Source organism: Sciurus carolinensis, assembly GCF_902686445.1.
Source record: "Sciurus carolinensis chromosome 14 unlocalized genomic scaffold, mSciCar1.2 scaffold_115_arrow_ctg1, whole genome shotgun sequence".
In the NCBI taxonomy this organism is placed as follows: domain Eukaryota; kingdom Metazoa; phylum Chordata; class Mammalia; order Rodentia; family Sciuridae; genus Sciurus; species Sciurus carolinensis.
The window spans coordinates 1,583,839-1,607,592 of NW_025920107.1; the positions used below are offsets into that span (position 1 = coordinate 1,583,839).

The 23,754-nt window shown below is 35.9% G+C and overlaps 1 protein-coding gene across 1 annotated transcript; it reads left to right on the forward strand.

The window, feature by feature from the left end:
- The first annotated feature begins 10,712 nt into the window (after positions 1–10,712).
- Positions 10,713–23,223, forward strand: LOC124973277 (zinc finger protein 83-like). The gene is made up of 3 exons (XM_047537300.1): positions 10,713–10,846; positions 22,536–22,661; positions 22,812–23,223. Exons 1-3 carry the CDS (start codon positions 10,713–10,715, stop codon positions 23,221–23,223), a joined length of 672 nt encoding a protein of 223 aa, XP_047393256.1.
- Positions 23,224–23,754: the final 531 nt, after the last annotated feature.

A 23,754-nucleotide genomic window follows, 5' to 3' on the forward strand; every position in this document is an offset into this window, starting at 1 on the left:
AATCCCATAGGGAGGAAGGAAAGAGATAAGGGGGAGAGAATGGGAGAATAAAACCCATAAAAAGGACAAGATTTGTTTATCCCATGGATTACATCTTTGGGTCCTCTTCTTCCACCCGGGAGAAGTCTGCTTTTACTTTTCTTTAATAAAGCTGCATTTCCACTCTACATTTGCCTCAGCGTGCTTCTCCGGCATTATACTTCAACACCTGAGGAAGCGGGACTTGTCACCGGTAAACAGCTGTATCACTAGTGAGCTTGTGGGACAGTGTGTAGAAATATAGAAAGATATGATCCAATTATATTCCCTGTCTCCACTCAGAGACTCATGGGAGGTACCACGCAAGAAGAATGGCACTGAATTTTGCAGAATTCAAGTCATCGTGAGGGGTTTTTTTAGTAAATATTTAGACTTGAAATTGACATTCAAATGGAACTGAATGTGTCAATGCTGCTTGGGCATTGAGCCCTGGCCCTGACCTCATTAAATTTACAATACAGGTTGAATATTCACAAGTGAACCCTTTGCTTCTGGCTTCTCTAGCATTGTAATGGAACTCAAGGTCACCAGACCATGCTGCCAGCCACTACTATACTTCCCTTTCTGTCTTTCTCCTTCCGGACTGCCCCACCCCACTCAGCAGGACCCACATGTTGATGTACTGTTTGTTAACACTAGAATAAAATTAGAGCCCTGTTCTCCTACTGTCATTGCTTCTTGTTGGTGCTGCTACTTGCACTGGCCAAAAAATCCTAGGAGAGATTGGGTCCTGTCTTCCTTGGCTGAGAGTCTGTGCCAGCCTTCATCACAGCACCTGGCCCAATGTGTCTGAAAGGGATGACTGCATAAGACAAGTGTGTACTGACCTCAAGTTGTGACTACCAGAGGCCTGTGGTATGCCATGGCTGTGAGGATCTTGGGAATATTTGTTACCAGTCTAAGCTTAACTTCACTAGGTAAAGTGCCTTTAGGAAAATGACCTTAGCTAGGGAAATGGCCTATCCCTCTCACCAAAACCTGAGGACCATGCCTAGATCCTGTTAGGCTACACTCCATGGGGGAAGGTGGGGCTTTCAGTCCCAATATGTTGCATTTTCTGTCCTTCCCTTAACTACCTTCCCCCTTCTCATCCCACATCCATTTTAAACAACTGTTACTTGCATCCATGGAGTTCTGGGAATGTGCCTGAAGTTTTTCAGTCAATCCTTCAAGAGAAATATTTTTCCCATTTTGTAAATGGAGCAAAACTGATCACCAAAATACTTTGGATGCTGTTATTGACTAGCAAAATTCAAAATTACTGAAAAAAAATGTGGAACCAAATTGCTATAATCACAACCTGATAATGAAATGTGTTCAGGTACATTCCAATATATCTGAATTTCTACCCCAATAGAGATATGCTAAAGGTGTCAGAGACTGAGAGGAAGGTAGATATTCAGGGTGATACACAGAGAAGCAGAGAGAACTCTATTCCCATCTCCATTCATCCAAGGGAGTGACCCTATTGAGCAAGGAATTTCAAGGCTTCTCACATTTATCTAGGGCAAAGAGAAGCAGTACACATTTTAGTGGATTAGGAAGAGTTTTTATTTATTTATTGGAATGTCTATCCAGTTATTTACAAAATTTGGAAAATCTGCAATCAGCTTTCCTGGACTCACAATGAAAGCCAAATTTTTTTTTTTTTGTCTTAAAGAGACCCTTGAGACCCTCTTAACAATAAGTCTCTGTATTATGTGACCTTTTGCATCATTGAAGCTTAGGGAGCAAGATAGCACACATAGCTTCCTTTTGAAATAGATCAGCTCTGTTTGCATGAAGACAAGGAGACTGGGATGAGCAGTTTGTGATTCTACTGCTTTTCCCTTGAGAAACACAGAGTGTTCTGCTGCAATTAAGGATACACACTTGTGCAGGGCCTTTGGCAGTTTTTGAGGAAGGCAAGTGAGTGTAGTTTTTCAGGAAAGCAAGTGTGTGCCCACAGCCTGGGATCCAGATAAAGCACCCAGGTTGACCTCGGTTTGTGCAAGACTGCCATCATATGGCCACTGCAGATATTTCTCACCAGCAAACTTAGCAAGCCCAGGCACACAGTTTGGTTGTGCACTGTTCTGAGCTCTCTTAAAAGACCCCTTCTGTAATGACCAGGGTTTTCTACCTCCAGCCAGAATTTGTTCCATCCAGCAGAACCGGTGTGGAGAAAGGAGACACCACCAACCTTTAGTTGATGAGATTTATTGCATCCTCCCTCTTTTTCTGCCTCCTTTCTTCTCCCACTATCTCCCCTCTTCTACCCTCTCCCTCTCTCCTCCCCCAGGCTCCTAGCTTATCAGTCAATTATAGCAAAGCTTTTTCTCATGCAGGAGAGCATGCAGAGGAATGTCAGCATAGCACTATATGGATCATGAGCTGTCCATGCACGGCATGATATTAGATAGCCAATCCTAGAGCCTGGCATTAACACGTCATAAGGTATCCAGTGCCCTTTGGCTCACTGCCAGGCACCATCTTGTCCAAGATGGCCCTCAACAAGAATACAAGCTAAAGATATAGCTTGATTTCAGTTTGAGGAAAATAAGGTTCTAATGTAGACACTCAAGTCCATGTCTACTCTAGGCCTACTGTGAGCCTCCACCAAAGTGGAGCCATATAATGATAAATGCCTAAGGGGCTGAAAGGCTATTCCTGTATGTATAATTTTGGATTGATAAGAAGAAAACAAGTCAGCACTCCAAAGGACACTTGGTAAGGTTTTATTATAGAAAGAGGTCCAGGTATTTAAATGTTGAAGAAGTGACAATTTCTTAGCATTACAACCCAACAGAACTTAGAACTCTGGTAACCAGGCACCCACATTCTAGGAACAGTCCCTTGTTTAGCTCATGTGATGGCAAATGTGCAACAGAGCAAGATGTTTTCCTAAGGTATCCAAACCTTCCAAGGTTGTAGGCAAAAAAGGTCCAGAGTGGGAGTATTTTCAGATGTTGACTTAGTACTCACAACAGACCTTTATGACCACTTATCAGGAGGCACACAAAGGTAAAAGAGAGGAGCCTAGAGATGAACAATCAAGGCATGTTCTCATCTGGGATTATATCTGAGATGTCCTATGACTTTCCCTGTCTGTGTGTGGGGGGAGGATTAGAGGACATATAATAATAGACATAGCTTATTCCATGTTGAAACTGTGGCAGAACTTTCATGTTTGTACCACTGAAAATGATGGGTAGGGTGGATATTTAAGTATTGGATACTAGATTTTTCTTCTCACATATTTATCCAAAGAATTTATTCTATAACCAAGTGTCACCAATATATGGAAGCCTATGCATATATTCATCTATACCTAATCTGGGTTTAAATATTTTCAATGGGATGGTCCCCTGTGGAGTCATCCAGGATGGCCAGTTAATTAATGTCCAACATAACAGACAATCTCTTTTCAGAGTCCCATGTAGATCATTGTGGAGCTACTTCTTAATTTTGTGAACCACACAACCAACAATGATATCTCTGGTCTTAGGTTAGATGAGACTTCTGGAGAAGGTTCTCCATAGGCATAAAAATTGGAGATGTCCAAGATAGGTCCAGGAAAAATACTCAAGTATGGAGACTCCCATAAACACTTTCCAGGAATTTACCACTTGAATGACCTATATTCCCATCCCTAAAGAAATCTAGACTGTATTACTCCCCCTGGCAACCTAGTATGTGTAAATCTCCAGATTACATACTTGTAGAAGTAACAGAGAAAATATTTCCACATTGTTTTTATTGATTACTGGGTATTGAATATTTCTTTTCTGATGCTACCTGCCCCAGGTAACCCATATACCAGTCATCTCCACTGTACTTCTAGTTCTTTTACAAGACTTAACACAAACACCTATATCAGGAAAGTATTGGCCTAAACATGAGTGAGGGTTACACAAACAAATGAGGTAAAAGCAGTCTACATGTTTTACATTACTACCATACCACAAAAAAATCTCTGTAGTCCTATTAGGTAAGGAGAGTGTTCTCACATGGCTTTATAATATCTAGTAAGTAATGTCATTTCTTGCAGTAGTTCAATCTTTCAATGCTTGTGGAATGTGATGCAATTCAATTGTTCCTTCATTCTGCCATGATGCTGGAACTGTGTATATGTGTCCTAATAAACTGCATCAGTATCATTGAACTGTTACAAGAATGCCACAAATGGGATTAAACAGACATTTATTTGTTCTAATTTCAGAGTCTATATATCAAAGTGCTTGCTGGAATGATTTTCTTTGAGGTCCAACTCTTTGACATCTATATTGCCATTTTCTGTCTCTGTGTTTGCCTGACATTTTTTCTATGCTATTTGTGTTTATTGCTGCTTTTTAAAGGAGAAAAGGTGAATTGGATTAGACTTTACACCAATTAGCTGGATTGAATTAATCACGCCTTTAGGAAACATATATTTAAAGAGAATCACAGTCTCAGGCACTAGGGATTTGGAATATCAATATATGAGATTTGGGGAGGGGCACAATTCTGTTAATAACAAACTAGTCTTCTGGTGAAGACAGACTCCTGGGAAACAGAATACTGAGTGAAGGGATATGTACATGTAACATTTTAATAGCTACAGTCAGATTACATCACAGAAGGGTTGCTGAAGTTACATTGCCACAGAATATCTGGTTTTAGTTACTTCTCTGCATCCAGAATTATCTGGGTGTTGGCATTTAAAAATTATTTTTCTTGGTTAATCTCTTGTCCATGTGGCAAACAAAATCACTGTGTTCCATTTCTTAGAGTTTCCCAACTGATAAGTTTGAGTTATCTGTTAGTTGATTTATCTGCCTTTTAGATATTTTTCTTCCCTAAGTCATACTCAGATTTTGGGCCCTGTGTTACAGTTTCTTGCACCCTCTAGTCTCCAAGCATTTGCCCCAATGAGGAACCTGGGCTGACATAGCTCTGTTTCTAAAGAGTTTCCTTAAGGTGAAAAGAGGATAAACATTAGTCTCTCAAGTCAAAGGGACCTCCTGGGATGTCTTCTCTAGGCTCTCTCTTTAAAATGGAGAAAAATAGTATTTCTGTAGATGGAAATTCTCTATATCAGGAGCAAACCAGACTTTGAGTTGCTTAGAATGAATTTGATACAGTTCTGCCCTGTGCAGTTCTCAGTATAGACACATGCTGCTGAGAAGCCATTTCATACCTAGAAAGCTGTGTTTTCTCATTTCTACTATTGTATGTTTTCAGAGGACTCAGCTGGATAATGTCTTCATGGGGGTTTTTGATTTAAGTAGGTGCTGTGCTTCCACAGCTGAAAAAACACTTTGAAGTTACTGTGTAGATACTGCTTAACCATTACGTGACACCATATTAATTTTCTTTCAGAAATAAAATCTTTTCATCATCAGCACTCATGTCATCCGCATGCCCAAATACAATGTCAACTCCTTGTGGCCTGAAATCCTGATTCCAATTCTCTAATGTTTTATGGTACTGCTAATAGTTATGTATCTCCTCCACCTTGGCCTCCCTTTTGCTGTACACTGTCAATAAAAAAAAATATTCTGCTGCATGCCTCTATAGCCCATATCCTTCTTTGTTTTGAACTCATAGGGCTTTGTGTTCCTTTACATCTCTCTAGATCAACCAGTTTTGTAATTAATAAACCCTGATTAATAATATCAACCTATATTTTGATTTGTAAAGAGGTGTTGAGTTAAATTCTAGCTGGTGTTTGCCCTAGATATAAACTGAAGCAAGATTCCCTGGATCCTGGAATGGAAGGCCCAAGATGACACAGATATATGAGAATGTTCTGCTGAGTTATATACTACATAGGACTGAATTTTATATACATATATCACAAATCCTGCTTTTTTTTTTTTTGCAGTGTGGGGGATTGAACACATGGACTTGTGCTCTACCTACTGAGCTCTATCCCCAGCCCCCCAAAATCCTGCTTTTTGTTTCACTTAACTTTTTAACATTTATTGACTCATTACATTCACGACTCTGATATATGCACTTTACATATATTAACCCAAAGGTAGTTAACACCAAGGCAATTTTACACTAAAATTTCTTTACAATAACAAGTATACAACTTTTTGCCCTAACAGATATCTTATTTGTCACAAGTCTATCCATACATTTTACACATGTCATAAGGAAAAAAGTATATATTTTGCAATTAAATTAAAACACTTCATTATTAAAAATCAAAACTGGGTTCACTGTACATATAACACAAATAGATATGATCATATTATCATTTTATATTTCATACATTTTAAAATCTACCAAAATACCTTAAACCAATGTCAAATTAATAAATATATTAGATCTCTCATGCCATCAGCAGATATCACAGACCAAAAGCAATATGCTAAAATGTATTATAAAAGAGATATTTCTAAAAGAGCTTGAGATGCTAAAAGAAGATGCCCAGAGCGTAACCAGGAAAATCCTGCTTTTTTGATGATAATAAGACATTGAAAAAGCCTTGTGATATGATGGAAGTATTTTGACTTTGGAGTCACACAGTTCACCATAAGTCCCAACCCACTTGCTTATTGTGGAAGTTTGTCCACCAGAAGAAACAGATATTACAGCCAGGCCTTCAGGTCTAAGTCCAAATTGCCAAATAAGTTTGCACTTAATGTATTTAAACAATAGAGTCAAGACTGTGGAAGATTGCAGGCTATGTGACTTTAACCTCCTGGGATTCCCCATGTTCATTTTTCTGCTGTCTGATATCTGCAATGGGAAAGAACATATGACCAGTATGAAATGGGAAATAATGATCTACTTTTGGATACTTCCTGGTTGGAGGTTCCTGCTCCCACTCAGAACACTGTTTCTCCTACTTATGATGTCTGAAGAGAAATATTAATAGAAAACTGTATCCATCAACTCTTGCATATAAAGAGATAGAAGAGGCCCTTTAAGTCCCTGACATCAGGGGACTCATAGCTCTCAAATCTGGAATATAGCTTCTGTGAACTGAGTTATGATAGAGTCAAAGTTGAGGGTGTAGTTCTAAAAACACAAATACTTTATTAGTCACAGATAATATTCTGGATATGCCAGGTTATATTATTTATATTAATTCTAACTGTTTCTTTTTCTGTTATTAATGTGAATACTAGAAATATTTTAATTATCCTTGTGCCTTCCGTGTTGTTTGCTTTGGACATTGTTGCTTTAGGGGGTTACTTCCCAGTTCAAAGTTCAGTCTGTCTCCTGAACAAGAACAGAAAGCAGAAAAGTCAAATGGAATTTTATGGTAATTGTCATTATATTATTTTCATTCATGATTGATAAACATGATATAACCCATAAAATGAAATGATCTTATGTGCAATGTTAAAAGCAAATGTTCTGCTGACTGGGCTAGATCCCACTTCGGGAAGAAAATCTTGCCTTAAAACAGAAGCAGCCTGAGGCTCTGAGGTGCAATTCCCTGACCTCAAAAGAAAAAAAGAAAAAAGCTGCAACCAACAAACCTGTCATACTGGCTTTATTAATGCCTGGATTAATGCCTGTCACTCAAAAAAAAAAAAAAAAAGACTCACTGGACTTAGACTCAGGGGGTGCAGTCTGAAGCCCTGTCCAATCAGGAGCAGGTAGTGAGAGCTATCCAATGCTGTGTGCAACCAGGGAGGAGGGGATGGCTTCCACAATCTGGCCTGGGGTTCTTTTCTCCTGCATCCACCAATTTTGCCATTTGGCTACAGGCTTCACCCTCATCCCTTGGCGTCTTGGCTTACTCTACTGTGCAGGTGCTGAAGATCCCTAGGGACAGGCCTGTGTCCTAGGCACCAGGAAATGGTGAGTATGCAGTGGCATCAGGAACCTGGGGAGGGCGACTGGGGGAGGGAGACTGTTGGAATCATGGGACTGGCTGTGACAGGAACAGGAACTAGAAGATGGGGACTCTGGGCAGTGTCTGGAGGCTGCAGGCCTGAGCCCTCTTCTGGGGAAGTATCCCTCAGTCCTACTGGCCATTCAAGTGGGGAGCAGGTCAGGGGAAGAGATCCTTTGCCACCATTCTTATCTTCGCAGGGCGTCCTCAGGCCCTGCCTCAAATACTATCTGGCAGGTGTGTGCCTGCAGCCAGGTCTACCCAGATGCTGGTGATTGACTGGTGAGATGATTATCATAATCAAATCCCTATATTATTTTCCTGCAGGAGAAGAGCTGTGGTCTACAGGAACCTTGCTTTCTCCTGAGCTCACTTATTGTTCATTTTTACTTTCTTTTTCTTCACTTCCTATTTTCTTTCTTTTTCTTATTGGAAGTTGAACCAAGGAAGGTTTGACCTGTTACTGAAGACTTTCCTTAACATAAAAAAAGGGCAAACAATAGTGTCTCAATTCAAACGGACCTCCTGGGATGTTTTTGCTAGGATCCCTCTTTAAAATGGAGAAGAAACATTATTTTTCTAGATTAATGTTTTCTATATCAGGAGTAAACCAGACTTGGAGAATCTTAGAAGGAATTTCATACAGTTATGTCCTGGGCAGTTGTTAGTCTGACATATGATGCTGAGAAACCATTTGATATCTAGAAGCCTGTGTTTTCTTATCTCTACAATTGGATGATTTTAGAGGACTCATTTGGATCAAGGCTTCATGGAATAATTAATATTAGTTTCTCCCACAATTGTCAAAACACCTTGAATAGTGCTTAACCATTTTCTGACGTATCACCACTTCTTTAGTTACTGTGTAGATAGTGCTTAACCATTTTCTGACATATCACCATTTCTTTTTTTCAAAATCTTATAACCTTTTCATCAGGGTCCTCATATCATCCACATGCCCAGACACAATAAGCCAACTCTTATTTGTCTGAAATCCAGATTCAATTTCTTTGATATTTTATGGTACTTCCAATAATTGTATGTTTCTACTTGGCCTCCATTTGCTCTATGCCCTCAATAAAAAAATATTCTGCTGTATGATTCTACAGTGCATGTCCCACTTTGTATTGAAAACATAGGGCTTGGTGGTCCTTTACATTCCTCTAGACCAGCCTGTTTTATAATTAATAAACCTTGATTTAACTTCCCGCATATTTAATATACACCTATATTTTGATATATAAAGGTATGTTGAGATAAATTTTAGCTGGTGTTTGCCTTTGAGGTAAACTGAATCAGGATTCCCTGGACTCTGGAATGAGAACCCCAAGATGATACAGTTATATGAGAATGTCCTCTTTGTGTTGTGCTATGTAATACACAGGAGTGGATTTTATATACATATATCATATATCCTGCTTTTTTGAATTATTGTCACTTTTAAAATCTGATGATAATAAGAAATATTGCAAGAGTTTTGTGATTGGTGTAACTATTTTGGTTTTGGAATCAGATACAGCTTATCCTGAGTCCCAGTGCACCTACTTATTAATTGTGGGAATAAATTAACAGGAGGAAACATATATTAAATCTTGGCCAATAGGTCTAACCTTAAATTGCCAAATAAATTTGTATTTCATGTATTTTAAAAACAGATTCAGGACTGTGGAAGATTGCAGGCTAAGTGTCCCTAACCCCTAGGCATCTTCATTTTTCTTCTGTATGATGTCTGCAATATGAAAAACCTGTGGTCAGAATGAAGTGAGAAAGAATGATCTACTTTTGGACACTTCCTGGTTGGAACTTCCTGCTCCCACTCAGAGTATTGCTTCTTATAATTCTGGGTCTGAGGAGCAATATTATTAGGGAACTCCATCCCTCAATGCTAGCATTTAAAGTGAGAGACCAGGCCCTTTATGTCCCTGACATCAGGGGACCCATATCCCTCAAAACTTGCATGTGACTATGGTAAAATAAAGTTAGCTGGAAAGAGTCAAACTTGAGGGTGTAGTTCCAAAAGCACATGTTCTTTATTGGTAGTATTTTATAAATCACATGAAGGTAATATTCTCAAAAGGCTTCATTATGCTATTTATATCAATTCCAACTCTTTCTTTTCAGGTTATCAATATGAGTATTAGAAATATTTAAATTATCCTTGTACCTTTGGTGTTGTTTTCATTGGATATTGTTGCCTTAAGGGGTTGTTTCATTTAAAATTTAATCTGTCTCCTAACAAGAACAGAGAGCAGAATAGTTAAATAACATTTTATATTAATTACCATTATATTATTTTCATTTCTGAATAATATTCTGGTGTATATAATCCATAAACTGAAATGGAAACATGTACCAGGTTAAATTCAAAAGTTCTTCTGGTTGGACTAGATCCCACTTCTGGAAGAAAATATTATCTTAAAATAGCAGCAGCCTGAGGCTGTGGGGTGCAATTCCCAGACCTCAAAAGAAAAAAAAAAAAAAACTGCAACCAAGGATCTATCATTCTATTCTTATTCATGTGCATTGACTATTTTTCACTGTCATTCACAGGGAAGGCTCCCTGGTCTCATACCCCAGAGGCATGGTGAGAAGTTCTGTTCAATCAGGAGCAGTTAGAACTGTCCAATCCTGTGTGCTGACAGGGAACTGGGAATGGACTTCTGCTGCCTTCTCCATTTCTCCTGAGTCCACCATATTGGCCATTTAGCTCTAGGCTTCACTCTCCTGCTTAGGATCCTCAGGTTGCTCTGCTGTGCAGGTGCTGGGGGTCCTTATGGAGAAGGACTGGCTCCTGAACACCTGGAAGTGGTGAGTGGGCAGTGGCATGACAAGCCTGGGGAGGGAGACTGTTGGAATGGTGGTACTGGCTGTGGCAGAAACCAGACCTAGCAAACTGGGACTCTCCACAGTCTCTGGAATCTGCAGGCCTGAGTCCTCCTTTGGGGGCAGTGCACTCTCTGTCTTACTGGCCATCCAGATGGAGAACATGTCAGTGGCAGAGACCCCTTACTGCCTTCCTTATCCTTGCAAGACATTCTCAAATACTATAACACAGGTGTGTGTCTGTGGCCCAGCATTTGCTCAGATGTTGGTGATTGACAGGGGAGCCCATTATTGTAATCAAATCTCCACATGCCATTTTCCTGCAGGAGAGCAACTGTGGTCTGTAAGGACCACGTTTCCTCCTGAGCCAGTGAATTTTCATTTTTCCTTTCTTTTTACTTTTCCTTTATCTTTTTTTTTTTGTGTGTGTGTGTGTGTTGCTGGAAGTTGATCCTTAGATACTTTACTACAGAGATACAGCTCTACTAATTTTTATTTTTTATTTTGAGACAGGGTCTAGCTTATTTGCTGAGATTGTCTTGATATGGTTTGATTTGTGTAGACTTTTCTATTGCAATTAAGTATATGATTTTTACATACACATGGATTCATATGTGAATTTAAGTTTATATTATGATCCCTTGTTGATTATTGTAATAGTGTAGTTTCACAATGTACATGAATATCAGGTAATGAGAAGTACTCCTTTTGCTCTTATAATTGAAAAATTTCCTGGCTAAAATTATATATAGTTTTGTGGATGAATTTTAGAAGTTTATGGTTTCTTATTTAATTAAAAGTAAAACATGTTGATTTTTTTATTATTGCACTATAGTTATACATAATATTTGGGTTCATTTTGACATAATCATATAAGCATGGAATATAGTTTGCTCCACTTCATTACCCAGTAGTTTCTCTTTCCCTCTCCTCCTATCTTCTCTCTTCTATTTATTTATAGTTTTATACATCACTGCTTTATATATATACATAAAAGTAGAATTTACTGTGATATATTCATATAGGCACATAGCAACTTTACTGGGTATATTATTGGTAAATTTGGGGAAAATTATCTTGCTTTTAATGATGAGTTTTATCATCTACACATGGGATATGTAAGAGAGTGTTTCATGTGCTTCTGATAATATTTATTTTCTCATAAGTTCTACATATTTTTTCTAAACATGTGTACATGTGAAATATCACATGCATATTGCACACATATAAAACTTAATCATGGTGTTTTATACTATTTCTTAAAGTGAATATACTATAACTAAAAATTTGGATCCTAGTAACCATTTTTCCAAGATAATTATTTATCTCTTCCAAAATTTACATTCAGTTGAATCATGCCCCTGGGATTGTATGGTTGGTGCTTGGATGAGTACTGTTGTGTTCTTACCTGTTATCATGGTCACATATGCTTCAATTTTAGGAAGTCTCTGTGAGAGTGAGCAACATATATCTTCAATAACAAAAGTCTCCACAAATAATAATAAACTCCTTGAGGTTATAAATATTCATGTGTTTTATATCATCATCAATATTATTTTGTCTGTGATAGAATTTTATATTTCTCTGAATATTTTGAATATTCCTTTAGATTTTGAATTTTTTATGATTATTGAAGATTTAGATATAGATATCCCCATATTAATTGGCAGTTCAAGGCATTTTCCTGCATTTCTTTTGTGGTTTCTGTCTTCAAAGTTAAGAAAATATATCCAAAAAGGAAGATAGATTTGGATTTCAAGAAAATGAAAGGTTTTGCATTTAATTAGTAAAAAAGTTAAATTTTTTTCCCCTGAATTGTGAATATCTTGTATATTTTGTATTTGGAGCTTATTTCAACAGAAATTCTAGGGCTTATCTTTTGAAATTCTAACAAGATATATAAGTAAGAAAAATCTCAGTTATCTATGGCTGCAGGAAAAAGAATATATTTCCTCAACATCATTGTTAAGTAAATTGTTGAATGACACATTCACGAAAACATCCATTCCTTCCTTGAAGATTTTTTTTTAATGTTTTTGACAGTGAATCATGCATTGTCTTTTCTGGATTTTGGGCTTTAATACAAAATCATATAGGATAAGATTTGAAATTCCAAGAAATATGCATTATAATCTTTTGTTTTCTAAATGATATGTTGTAGAGATAGCAACAAATGGACATTTATTTCTAGAAATAATTCCATATATTTTCTTTAAACTTTATGAGCTTTTCAGATTTATTTCTCTTCTTAGTCATACTCAGACTCTGGACATGTGATGTGCTTTTTTGCACCCTTTAATCTCCACACACTTACTTCATAAGGAATCTAGGTTGATAGTTCAGTTTTTAAAGAGTTACTTAACATGAAAGTAGGAAAAAAAATTTGTGTTGTTCCTGGAATGTCTTCTCTAGGTTCTCTCTTCAAAATGGAGTGAAAATATTTCCTCAGACACATCCTCTACAACCGGAGCAAATCAGTCTTTGAGGAGCTTGGAGATATTTTATATGGTTCTGTCTCTGGGTAGTTCTCTGTGCAACTGAGTTGCCACTTAATATTCAGAAACCTGTGTTTACTTGTATATATAATGGGAAATAATTTTAGAGAACACAGGTGGAAAATGTTTTTCATGGAGGCCAGTAATACATGTATGTGCTATGGCCATGGCTGACAAACCACCTGGAAAACACTGCAGAAATTAATTGTTTAATCATTATCTGCCACTCACATGAATTTTCTTTTCAAAGTATGAATAACACTTTCACTGTAGGCATCAATGTCATTTATATTCCCAACATAAAAGGTTGAATCTTCCTTGTCTGAATTCCAAATTCCAATTCACTGGTAGTTCAAGGTGGTACAACTAATTGTGTTTTCTTGCACTGCTTTTACTTCATGTCCCCAATAAAAGGGTTGTCTGCTCCATGCCTCTATCAGCTATGTTTAGGAAATGACATAGAGACCTTTTTTTTTTTTTTTTTTTTTTTTTGCTGATTTGTACAGGAGGGTTCAGATTACTTCTGGCTGGTGTCATTCCTTGTTATAAACTGAACCAGGATTTCCCGGTCCTAGAAAGGAAGCCCAATAAACAATCAGGTATAAAAAAAAGGTTTTGTTTATATGGAATGTATGTGCTTATTCTATATATGCACAAAGGTTCAGGCAATTCTCTTACCTGCTTTTCTTTCAGGTGAGTAATACAATTCCTTATCTATATTTTTTCTCAGTTTCAAAAATCTGGAGAGACACTGCCCTGAATGAAAGCAGGGAGCTTTAAGCAGAAAGCTACCAGAGGTAGGTTTTCTCCCTCCAAATGCTGACCGTGGTCCATTCCAACCCAGATACAAGAAAGCAAGCAAAATATATTAAAATTACACAACACACACACACACACACACACACACACACACACATTTAGAAATCCTGCTTATTTAATAAGTGCCACTAACCAAATTCTAAAATAATAAGAAAAGCTGTATGAGTCACGTGATGTAGTGGAGGTGTTTGGGCTTTTAAATTAGACACATTTTTTTTTTGTACTGGGAATTGAACCCAGGGGCACTTAATCACTGAGCCACATTCTGAGAACTTTTAAAATTTTATTTAGTTACAGGTTCTTGCTAAGTTGCTGAGGTTGGTTTTGAACTTGAAATCTACCTACCTGAGCCTTCCAAGCTGCTGGGATTATAGGTGTGTGTCACCATGTCTGGCAAAAAAATTATCTTGATTCCAAGTTCACTTGCTCATTTATGGCTTTCACCATAGGAAGAAAAATATCATAGACTGGCAGTTAGGTCTAAGGCCAAATTGCAAAATAAGGAGTTGATCTTTAATCGTGAATCCTCACTTGCCACTCAAGTTGGGCATGTCAGCAGTAGGCTGTCATGTTTCTGCAGAATATTTTCAGCCACTATCTGAATTTCTAACTGAGCACATATATGCCAGCATTCCAACACATTCCCAGATTGTGTGGTGGATTGTGGATAGAGAAGATCATTAGAATCACAACTCCATATATTGTTTTCCTGCATGAGAAGAGTAGTTCCTTCAGTTCTTCCTTCTTCCTGAGCTCACTCTTCTGTTTTGGTGGGATGATGATACTGTGCTTTGAACCCAGAGGTCCTTTACCACTGAGCTACCCCCATGGAACTTCTTATTTTTAATTTGAAACAGATGCTGAGTCTGGCCTTAAACTTGTAACCAGACTCATAAAGTTGCTAGGATTACAGGTGTGCACCAAACCGGTTGTATCCTCCTGAATGTTCTAAATGTATGGGAAGCAAATGTGAAATCCAAAACCCTGTCTCACAACTTAAACCTTTATATATATATATATATAGTTATAGATATATATATGTCAATAATATCCTAAAATTTCAGCTCCCTGTTCATATTTTCAATGACAACTTCCCCTATTCTCAATATTATCAATTGTTTTTCCCTATTATATTTCAAATGAGCACATTAATTTTTTAATTATTATTATTTTTTTTATCAAGAACTGGATAGAACTTTCTATAGGATTTGTTTTCTGGCTGGGTGCAATGACAAATGTGTAAAATTCCAGAGACTCAGGTGGCTAAGATTGTAATTCCAAGATCAACATCAGAAATTTAGGTTGAGCAGAGGCAACTTAGAAACACCTGTCTCAAATTTTTAAAACACAGACTGGGTATGTAGCTCATATTTACCATGACCCTGTGTTAAATCCCCAGTACCATAGAAAAAAGACAAAAGCAAAGGCTTTTGTTGTTGTTATTATTTATGAGAAATTTGCATAACAGAAAAGTAGACAAAAATCACTTGACCTTTGTAAAACTATGTGCTTGTATTCTTCTTTTGTCTCTCCAAGGCCAGATACCTTGTCAAAATATATTTGTGTTGAAAGTTCCCCTGATGGAAATTATGTGAGAAAGTTCTCCTTTTCTTTCTGATATTTTCCTGGTACTGTGTTTCAGAACTATCTGATATGAGGATCCCACAGCTGGCACATGTAATATCTCTTGAGAGTCCAGTGAATATCAGTACTTGGGCCTTATCTTGTTTGATAGCAGACTTAATTTATGGAGTATAGATTTTCAGGGAAGTAGCTGAGTGCCCTAAAGATGGAAGAAATATCCTGGGGTACCCTTCATTCAAAATGTACTTCAGTTGTTTCCTGACCTTGGCTACTGTGAATACTGTTACAGCGAAGATGAGAATGCAACCATTTATTTAATATGCTGATTTCAAATACTTTGGAAGTGCATCCAGAATTATTATTCTGTTAGTTTTATAGTTCACTTTTCATAATTCTTATATTTATTTTTAGTATGTGAAAATGGGTTATGTGGTATGAGTAAAGAATACAATAGCATTTTCACTATCATACAAATATCCCCATATCCTATCATTTTTCTTTGGAAAGAATGCTATTTTTCCTCTTTCCTACACTACAATCTCTATGATTTGAAAGGGTCTAAATAGCAAAAGACTTATTAAGAGTTTTGTCTTGAGTTCCACCATGTATTAATTTTATCTTGTGGTCTACACTGATTGCTTTAACTTTTTAACATTAGTCTATTGTGGCATTATGGTGTTTTGGTCAGTGGTAGACTCGATGTACAACAGTGGAATGGATATATCAAAGGGTCTCACTTTGTATTAATCTGTCCCAACTATATACTTGTCATTATACTCAGGTACTTGGAAAATCGCAGAATCATCTTACAATAAATTTCACAGAATATATTCACTTCAAATGAGACATCATTATATATATATACATATATATGCAATAACATAGTATATAATTGATATAATTTTTACTTATTGAATTATTGAATTTACCAGGTTCTCTCTGAGTTACTAAGTGATTCACTAAGTTCCTGAGACTGTCTTTGAACTCTTGATCCTCCTGCTTAATCCTCCTGAGTTGTTTGGAATACATGCTTACTGCACTACATCTGGCTCATTTGCTTTTTAAAAGCACCATCGTTGACTTTGGTGATTCTTTGTTATGTTTATTTTTAATATCTTCTAAGTTTACTCTTTTGCTTAGGATTTTCTTTTCTCTACTCTTACTTTTATAAAATTTATTTGTTTCAAACTATTGAGATGGATGATTTGCTAATAAATTCCTAGTCATTTTATGGTTTACTAATTTATTCAGATATGATTTGTATTCCCAGTCATTTGGGTTTGTTTTTAACTTGAGTTGGTATCTCCTTTGATTGGTCTTTCCTTTAAGGTAGTTCCTCCCTTTGCTGATCTACCTTGCTGTTTTCCATTTCCTCCAAATGGAATATTTTGTTGAGAATGTTCTGTAGCACGGGCTTTCTATTTGTAATTTTTTTTAACTTTTGTTTATCATGGAATGATTTTTTTCATCTTCAAATCTAAGGTTACTTTTTCTGGGTATAAGATTCTTTGTTTGCAATCACTTTCTTTTAGAGCTTGACACATGCTGTTTCAGGTCCTTCTAACTATTAGAATGTGGGCTGAGAAATCTGCTGATATCCATATTGGTTTCCCCCTATATGTAATCTGATGCTTTTCTCTTGTAACCTTCAAAATCCTATCTTTATTTTATATATGAGGCATATTTATTATAATGTACCTTGGTGTGGATCTGTTGCAATTTTGTGCATTTGGTGTTCTATAACCCTCTTGCATTTGATTTTCCATTTCATTCATCAGGTTTGGGGAATTTTTTAATATCAAGTCATTGAATAGGTTGTTCATTCCTTTGGTTTGTATGTTTGTGCCTTTCTCATTCCCAATAATTCTTAAATTTGGTCTTTTCATGATTTCCCAGAGTTCTTGGAGGTTTTGCTCTTGATTTCTTACCATCTTCTCTGTTTGGTCAACTTTATATTCAAGATTAAATATTTTATCTTCATTATCTGAAGTTTTCTATTCCAAGTGATCTAGTCTGTTAGTGATGCTTTCCATTGAGTTTTTATTTAGTTTATTGTTTCCTTCATTTCAAGGATTTCCATTTTTTTGAGAATCTCTATATCTTTGTTGAAGTGATCTTTTCCTTCCTGCAGTTGCTCTTTCAACTGTTTATTGCAGTGATCATTCCATTGCCTACGTTTGCTCTTTTGTTTCATCCTTTTCTTTATAAATCATTTTAATTATGTATATTATGAAATCCTCTTCTACCATGCTGTCACTGGGTTCTCTGAATGTAGAATCTAGGTTTGTTTGGAACATTTTCTTCCCTTGTTTTTTCATGTTTTTCATGTATCTTCCCCTCTAGCAGTACAGATCTTTGGTGTTGCAGTTTCCCCCCCCTATAGGTTTATAGTAACCTGATAGGTTTCCAAAACCTCTTCTTTAAGGGGGAGATCAATATTAGCAGCACCCAGTATACATAGTATGCAGCCCTAAACCAAATAGACCCTTTGAAGTTATTAACAATATTGTCATAATGAACAGAGAGGATGAGTTCAATTATTATGTACAGTATAACAGATAGATTTGCAATAACACCTGCAGTTTCTAATGGAGGATAAAGAGGAAGGAAAGTGGTGTTGGATGTAACTGTTAATGGGACAAGAAAAGAGTATATAGAAGTTCTAGATTGTATAAAGTGTGAAAGTGTAATCAAAAGAAGTTGGTTGTTAGCATGACAAAAGTGAGAGAAAGACTCTGAGGAAACAGGTAAACAAAAGGAAAATAGAACAAGTAAAGAAACAAAAACTTACAATTTTTCAAAAAAGAAAAAAGTATTATTCAAACTTCCCATAATTTGGTTGCTTTCTGAATTAGAGGTACATGACAGTGAGTTTCCAGTTTCCAGCAGGCTTCTCCGGATGGGATTTGTCCAACTTAAAGATGGAAGCTTCCACTTCTGAGATAATCCAAGATGGACACACTGGCTTGCAAGTATGTTGACAAATGGGGAGCTGCCACTCAGGGCATGGGTGTGGTTGGTTGGGAAGGGGTCCTGGAGCACAGCATGGTCTGTGTAGTTCAGGAGTCCTGGTGGTGGGATGTGGTCAGTTGGTCTGGGTGTCCTGGTGGCAGGGTGCATTCAATTGGGCTGAGTCATGTTGGAGATGGGGCTTTTTCAGTCCATCCACAGGTCCTACAGGTCCTGGCTATTGTCTCAAAATTGTGGCAGCCATGTGTAATGAATCCTGTAGGTACTGTGGCAGTGAAATTTCAGGCAACAGCAGGCAACTGGTGTTCCCTTGGTGGTCTGCAGTTGGTCTGCAGGCTAACAGTAGACAATCACCTCTTCAACAGAGATTCTCTGGGCAATCCAAGGTCTGGTGATTTGAAAGCCTCCTCCAGTTGATCCATGGTCTGCAGCCACTGTCAGATGAAATTAAGGCTTCTTCCTTCTCCTCTGTACTATTTATTTACCTATTCTTATTTCAGGAACCTTTGTCATTCAGGGATGTGGCCATTGATTTCACAGAAGAGGAGTGGAAATGCCTTCAGCCAGCTCAACAAAATTTATATAGAGATGTGATGTTAGAGAATTACAGCAACTTGGTCTTCCTGGGTATGCATAACTTCCCTTCACAATTTTTAATTAATTATGATTATTTAATTTTCTTCCCTTGATGAATATCTTCTGGGAACTTCTCTATAAGAATGTTTTTCAGATTTGTGTTTTCAAGAAAAACAGGGCACTTTTGGTATAAATAAAATATTAATGACACTCCTGTTAGTCTTTAATCTCTCTTTTTCTTGGTATGTTATTTATCTTTCACTTTAGAATATTGATTCAATGATATAAAATATTGTGGCCTACATTTATAAGAAGACACAGTTGAGAGGCCCAAAATTTAAGGAAGAAGCAAACTTTAAAATAGTTATGGAGAAGTTATCTAGCAGAAAAAAATTTCAGCTTAGGTTTATTTCTCCCATTATCATTGAATATGTACTGCCCTAAATTTATCATGTTTTAAAATTCTTTAAAATCTTCTGTGTGTCTACAGTGATGTCCCAGTTCATTTAAATTAACCACCCAACTCCCCTTTGCTTGTGAGTGAAAACATGATCTAAAATATTTTCTAATATTTGTGGGTCTCCAGGTGAAAATGTGCACATTTTTGGAGAATTCTAGGTCAAGCCATTTTAATAAATTAATATCCTAAAGCAGTTTAATATTATTCATATATTTATTCATTAAAATTCACTTACATGTGCTCTTTATAAATAAATACTTGTTGTGGATTTTCTGTGAAATGAAAGTCAAGTTTCACAATAAATGGTCTTTTTTGGTATATAGTAAGAGTTGCAGATTGTAGTTATATGAAAGTGTTTGTAAATAATATGGTTGGTTATGGTTGGTTAAATTTTTCTTTCCTTTATTCTTTCAATTTATAGATTACCATTTCATTTTGTAAAAGAGGTTTCCTCACTTCACATAACACTGTTTTATTTTTGTCCATATTTTATGAATGTATGACAATTTCCATTACTTCACAAACTAGGAAATTGTTGGAATTAAAATATGCATGATTCTTGCTTCTATTGCCAATAAAATTTTATATGCTTTTACTTGTTTGTATAAATAGTACACCATTTTAAATAAATTTTATATTTTATCCAGATTGATTTTTTATCCTGTGTATGTACATAGTAATGTATTTTTTTATATGTGAATGTTATAGGGATAGGATCCAAGGGTACTCTAATAATGGGCTATATCCCCAGCCTCTATCTATTTATATTTGGAGAGAGGTTCTCACAAAGTTATTGAAAATGGCATTGAAATTATTACCTCCCTGCCTCAGAATTACAATAGTAATTCTGGATTATATGCATGCCCTCTATATATAATTCATGAATTTGTTCTTATTTATAGGATGAAGACCATAGTATTTTAAAGATACCTTTCAAACATTTTACAATTTTTTATATGTTGTTTGAAATTTTGATTGTGATCAAAACCACAAAACAATACTTTCTCTCCCACTATATTATGCATAGTGTTCAGCAATATTATTTCAAATTGTCACAAAATACATCTATAGAATGCTTACACTTCAAAAATCAATAAATATATTTCCATGTAAACAAGTGCTTATTTCTGTCTTCTATCATTAATGGCATTCTCATTTCTGTTCAGAAGGTTTTTTGCATGTTTGCTTTTTTTTGTTTTTAGTTGTCTTATATATGTAGAGTTCTCCCATGTTTTTCTTTGTGGTAGTGACATATTTCTGTTAACGCAATATACTGTAGATTTATCCTGATTATAGATTTTGCAAAAATTTATTACTTTTTAACTTGAAAAATATTCTGTGGTTTATATATTCCAAATTGCTCCACCCATTCATTTCAAGTGATATTTGGTTTGCTCCCTCATAGTAGCTCTGTTGATTAATGTTGTAATAAAATTTTGTGTTCAAATGTCTTAATTTGTTGTATATGTGAGGCCTTATTACACTCAGAATTCACTATGTCCATCAGTCTTAATTTAGGTCACTATTACCAATTAAATTTTACAGCTTTTATTGTTCTCAATCATGAAACAACATTCTCCCAATTTTGTTTTTATTTTGAATATTTTTGATATATCCATAAAATTTTGATATTGCATAAAATTTCAGAATAAGTTTTTTCTGTCTTTGCAAACAATATCATTGTGAGTTTGAGGGATAATTACATGGAGATTCAAGATAACTTTGAGAAATACAAAGATCTTTTAATTTCATTTTTCCATTGTGGAAAAAGATTATGTTCAAGACTGTTCAATCAATTGCCACATATGTGTGGATTTTTGAACATCTTTTCCACTTTTGATTTCTAACATTATTCTCTGATGATCAGAAAATAATTGGCATCATCTAAGTAATATTGTCATAGGCTGTGCAAGGGTTTTATTGTCTCTCAAATTTGTTTTCATGTAAAATCTCCTAGACACATATATATATTTTTTTCTCTTTAAAAATTTGTCTATATTTCTTCTTAAGATACCCTACCCTCTTAAAACTTCTTGAATATCTATCATATTATCATCCAAAATCTACCCATTATTTCCAGATCTCTGTGTCTTTGGAGACAGAAACCAGTTTTCACACAATCTTCAAAGAAGCCAGAAATATTGGTATATGTTTTATATTTCCCTTATTCTACTGAGAGTGAAAGCAGTTTATAGATTTTTTTTTCCTAATTGCACAATGCTATATAAGAAAGGAGGAAAGACTTTGGTTGATAAAAGTAAGATATATTCCTTCCCTATACTATATTGCTCTCCTTAGAAATATAGTCATCTTTGATATTGTGCTCTCTACAATAATTTGTGTAATTTTATAACATATTTGTGACTCTACATTTTTATGTAACATGTTTCTGAAGTAAAGATTACCTTGCATTACTAGTTTGCTACACTGTCCTGCCTTTGCTAACTCTGCTATAATTTCCTGTTATATATACAAAATACATTCATCCCAGTCTACTAAGTAATTTTCTTAAACTTTCATTTATTACAGCAATGATGTCTCATAATACCAACAAATTTTCACCAGACCAGGGCATAAGACATATATTTCAAAAAGTGATTAATGGAAAATATGGAAAGTGTGACCTTGACTATTTACAACACAGGACAATATGGAAAAAATTAAGTGAGAGTGAACAACAGAAATTATGTTATCAAAAACCATGCCTCATTTGCCAGCAGAGAATTTATACTGGAGAGGAGTTGTGCAAATGTAAAAAATGTGGCAAAACTTTTAATGCAAAATCAGACCTTATTCACCATCAGAGAAATGATAATGGAACAAATCCTGACCAATTTACAGAATGTGGCAAAGCATTATATCGAAGATCATATCTTACTCAACACCAGAGAATTCACACTGGAGAGAAGCCCTATCAATGTGAAGAATGTGGCAAAGCTTTCTATCAAAGATCATACCTTACTCAATACCAGATAGTTCATACTGGAGAGAAGCCCTACCAATGTAAAGAATGTGGCAAATCTTTCTGTCAAAGATCACAACTTACTAAACACCAGATAAATCATACAGGAGAGAAGCCCTTCAAATGAACAACATGCAAAAAAGCTTTTAATGACAAATCATACCTTATTTGTCATCAGAGAATTCATACTGGAGACAAGCCCTACCAATGTAAAGAATGTGGCAAAGCTTTCATTAAAAAATCAAACCTTATATGCCATCAAAGAATTCATACAGGTGAGAAGCCTTACAAATGTACAGCATGCAACAAAACCTTTAATGAAAAATCACACCTTAGTAACCACCAGAGAATTCATACTGGAGAGAAACCCTACAAATGTAAAGAATGTGGGAAAGCTTTTATTGTAAAATCAAACCTTATTGGCCATCAAAGAATTCATACAGGAGAGAAGCCTTACAAATGTACAGCATGCAACAAAGCCTTTAATGAAAAATCATACCTTAGTCACCACCAGAGAATTCATAATGGAGAGAAACCCCACAAATGTAAAGAATGTGGCAAAGCTTTCTGTCAAAGAGCACATCTTCCTCAACACTATAGAATTCACACTGGAGAGAAGCCCTACAAATGTAAAGAATGTGACAAAGCTTTTAACGTAAAATCAAACCTTATTTGACATCAAGGAATTCATACTGTTGAGAAGCCTTAGGAATGTTCAGATTGTTTCAAAATTTTTAATAAAAAAATGTGACTAATTAACCACCAAGTAAATCATACAAAAGCAAAGAATATAATGAAGCTTTTAATGGAAAAGTATACATTTCTCACTAGCACAGAAATCATACTGAAAAGAAATTCTATAAATAAAAAGAATGTGACAAACATTTATTTGTCAAACATTATTTTTAATTGTTTCCAATTAGTTATATATCACAGTAGAATGCATTCAGAAAAATTGTACACAAAAGGAGTACAAATTCTACAGGCTACATGTGTTGCAGACCCAAAGGTAGTGTAATCACACATTTATTCAGGATAATGTTGTCCAGATCATTTTACTGTCAGTCCCCTCCTTACTTTGATTCCTTTCCCCTCACTACTTTCTACACAATCCAGACTCTTCATTCCATCAACCCCCCCATTATGAATCACCATTTGCCTGTCAGAGAAAATATGTGGCCTTTAGTTTTTTGGGTTTCACTCATTT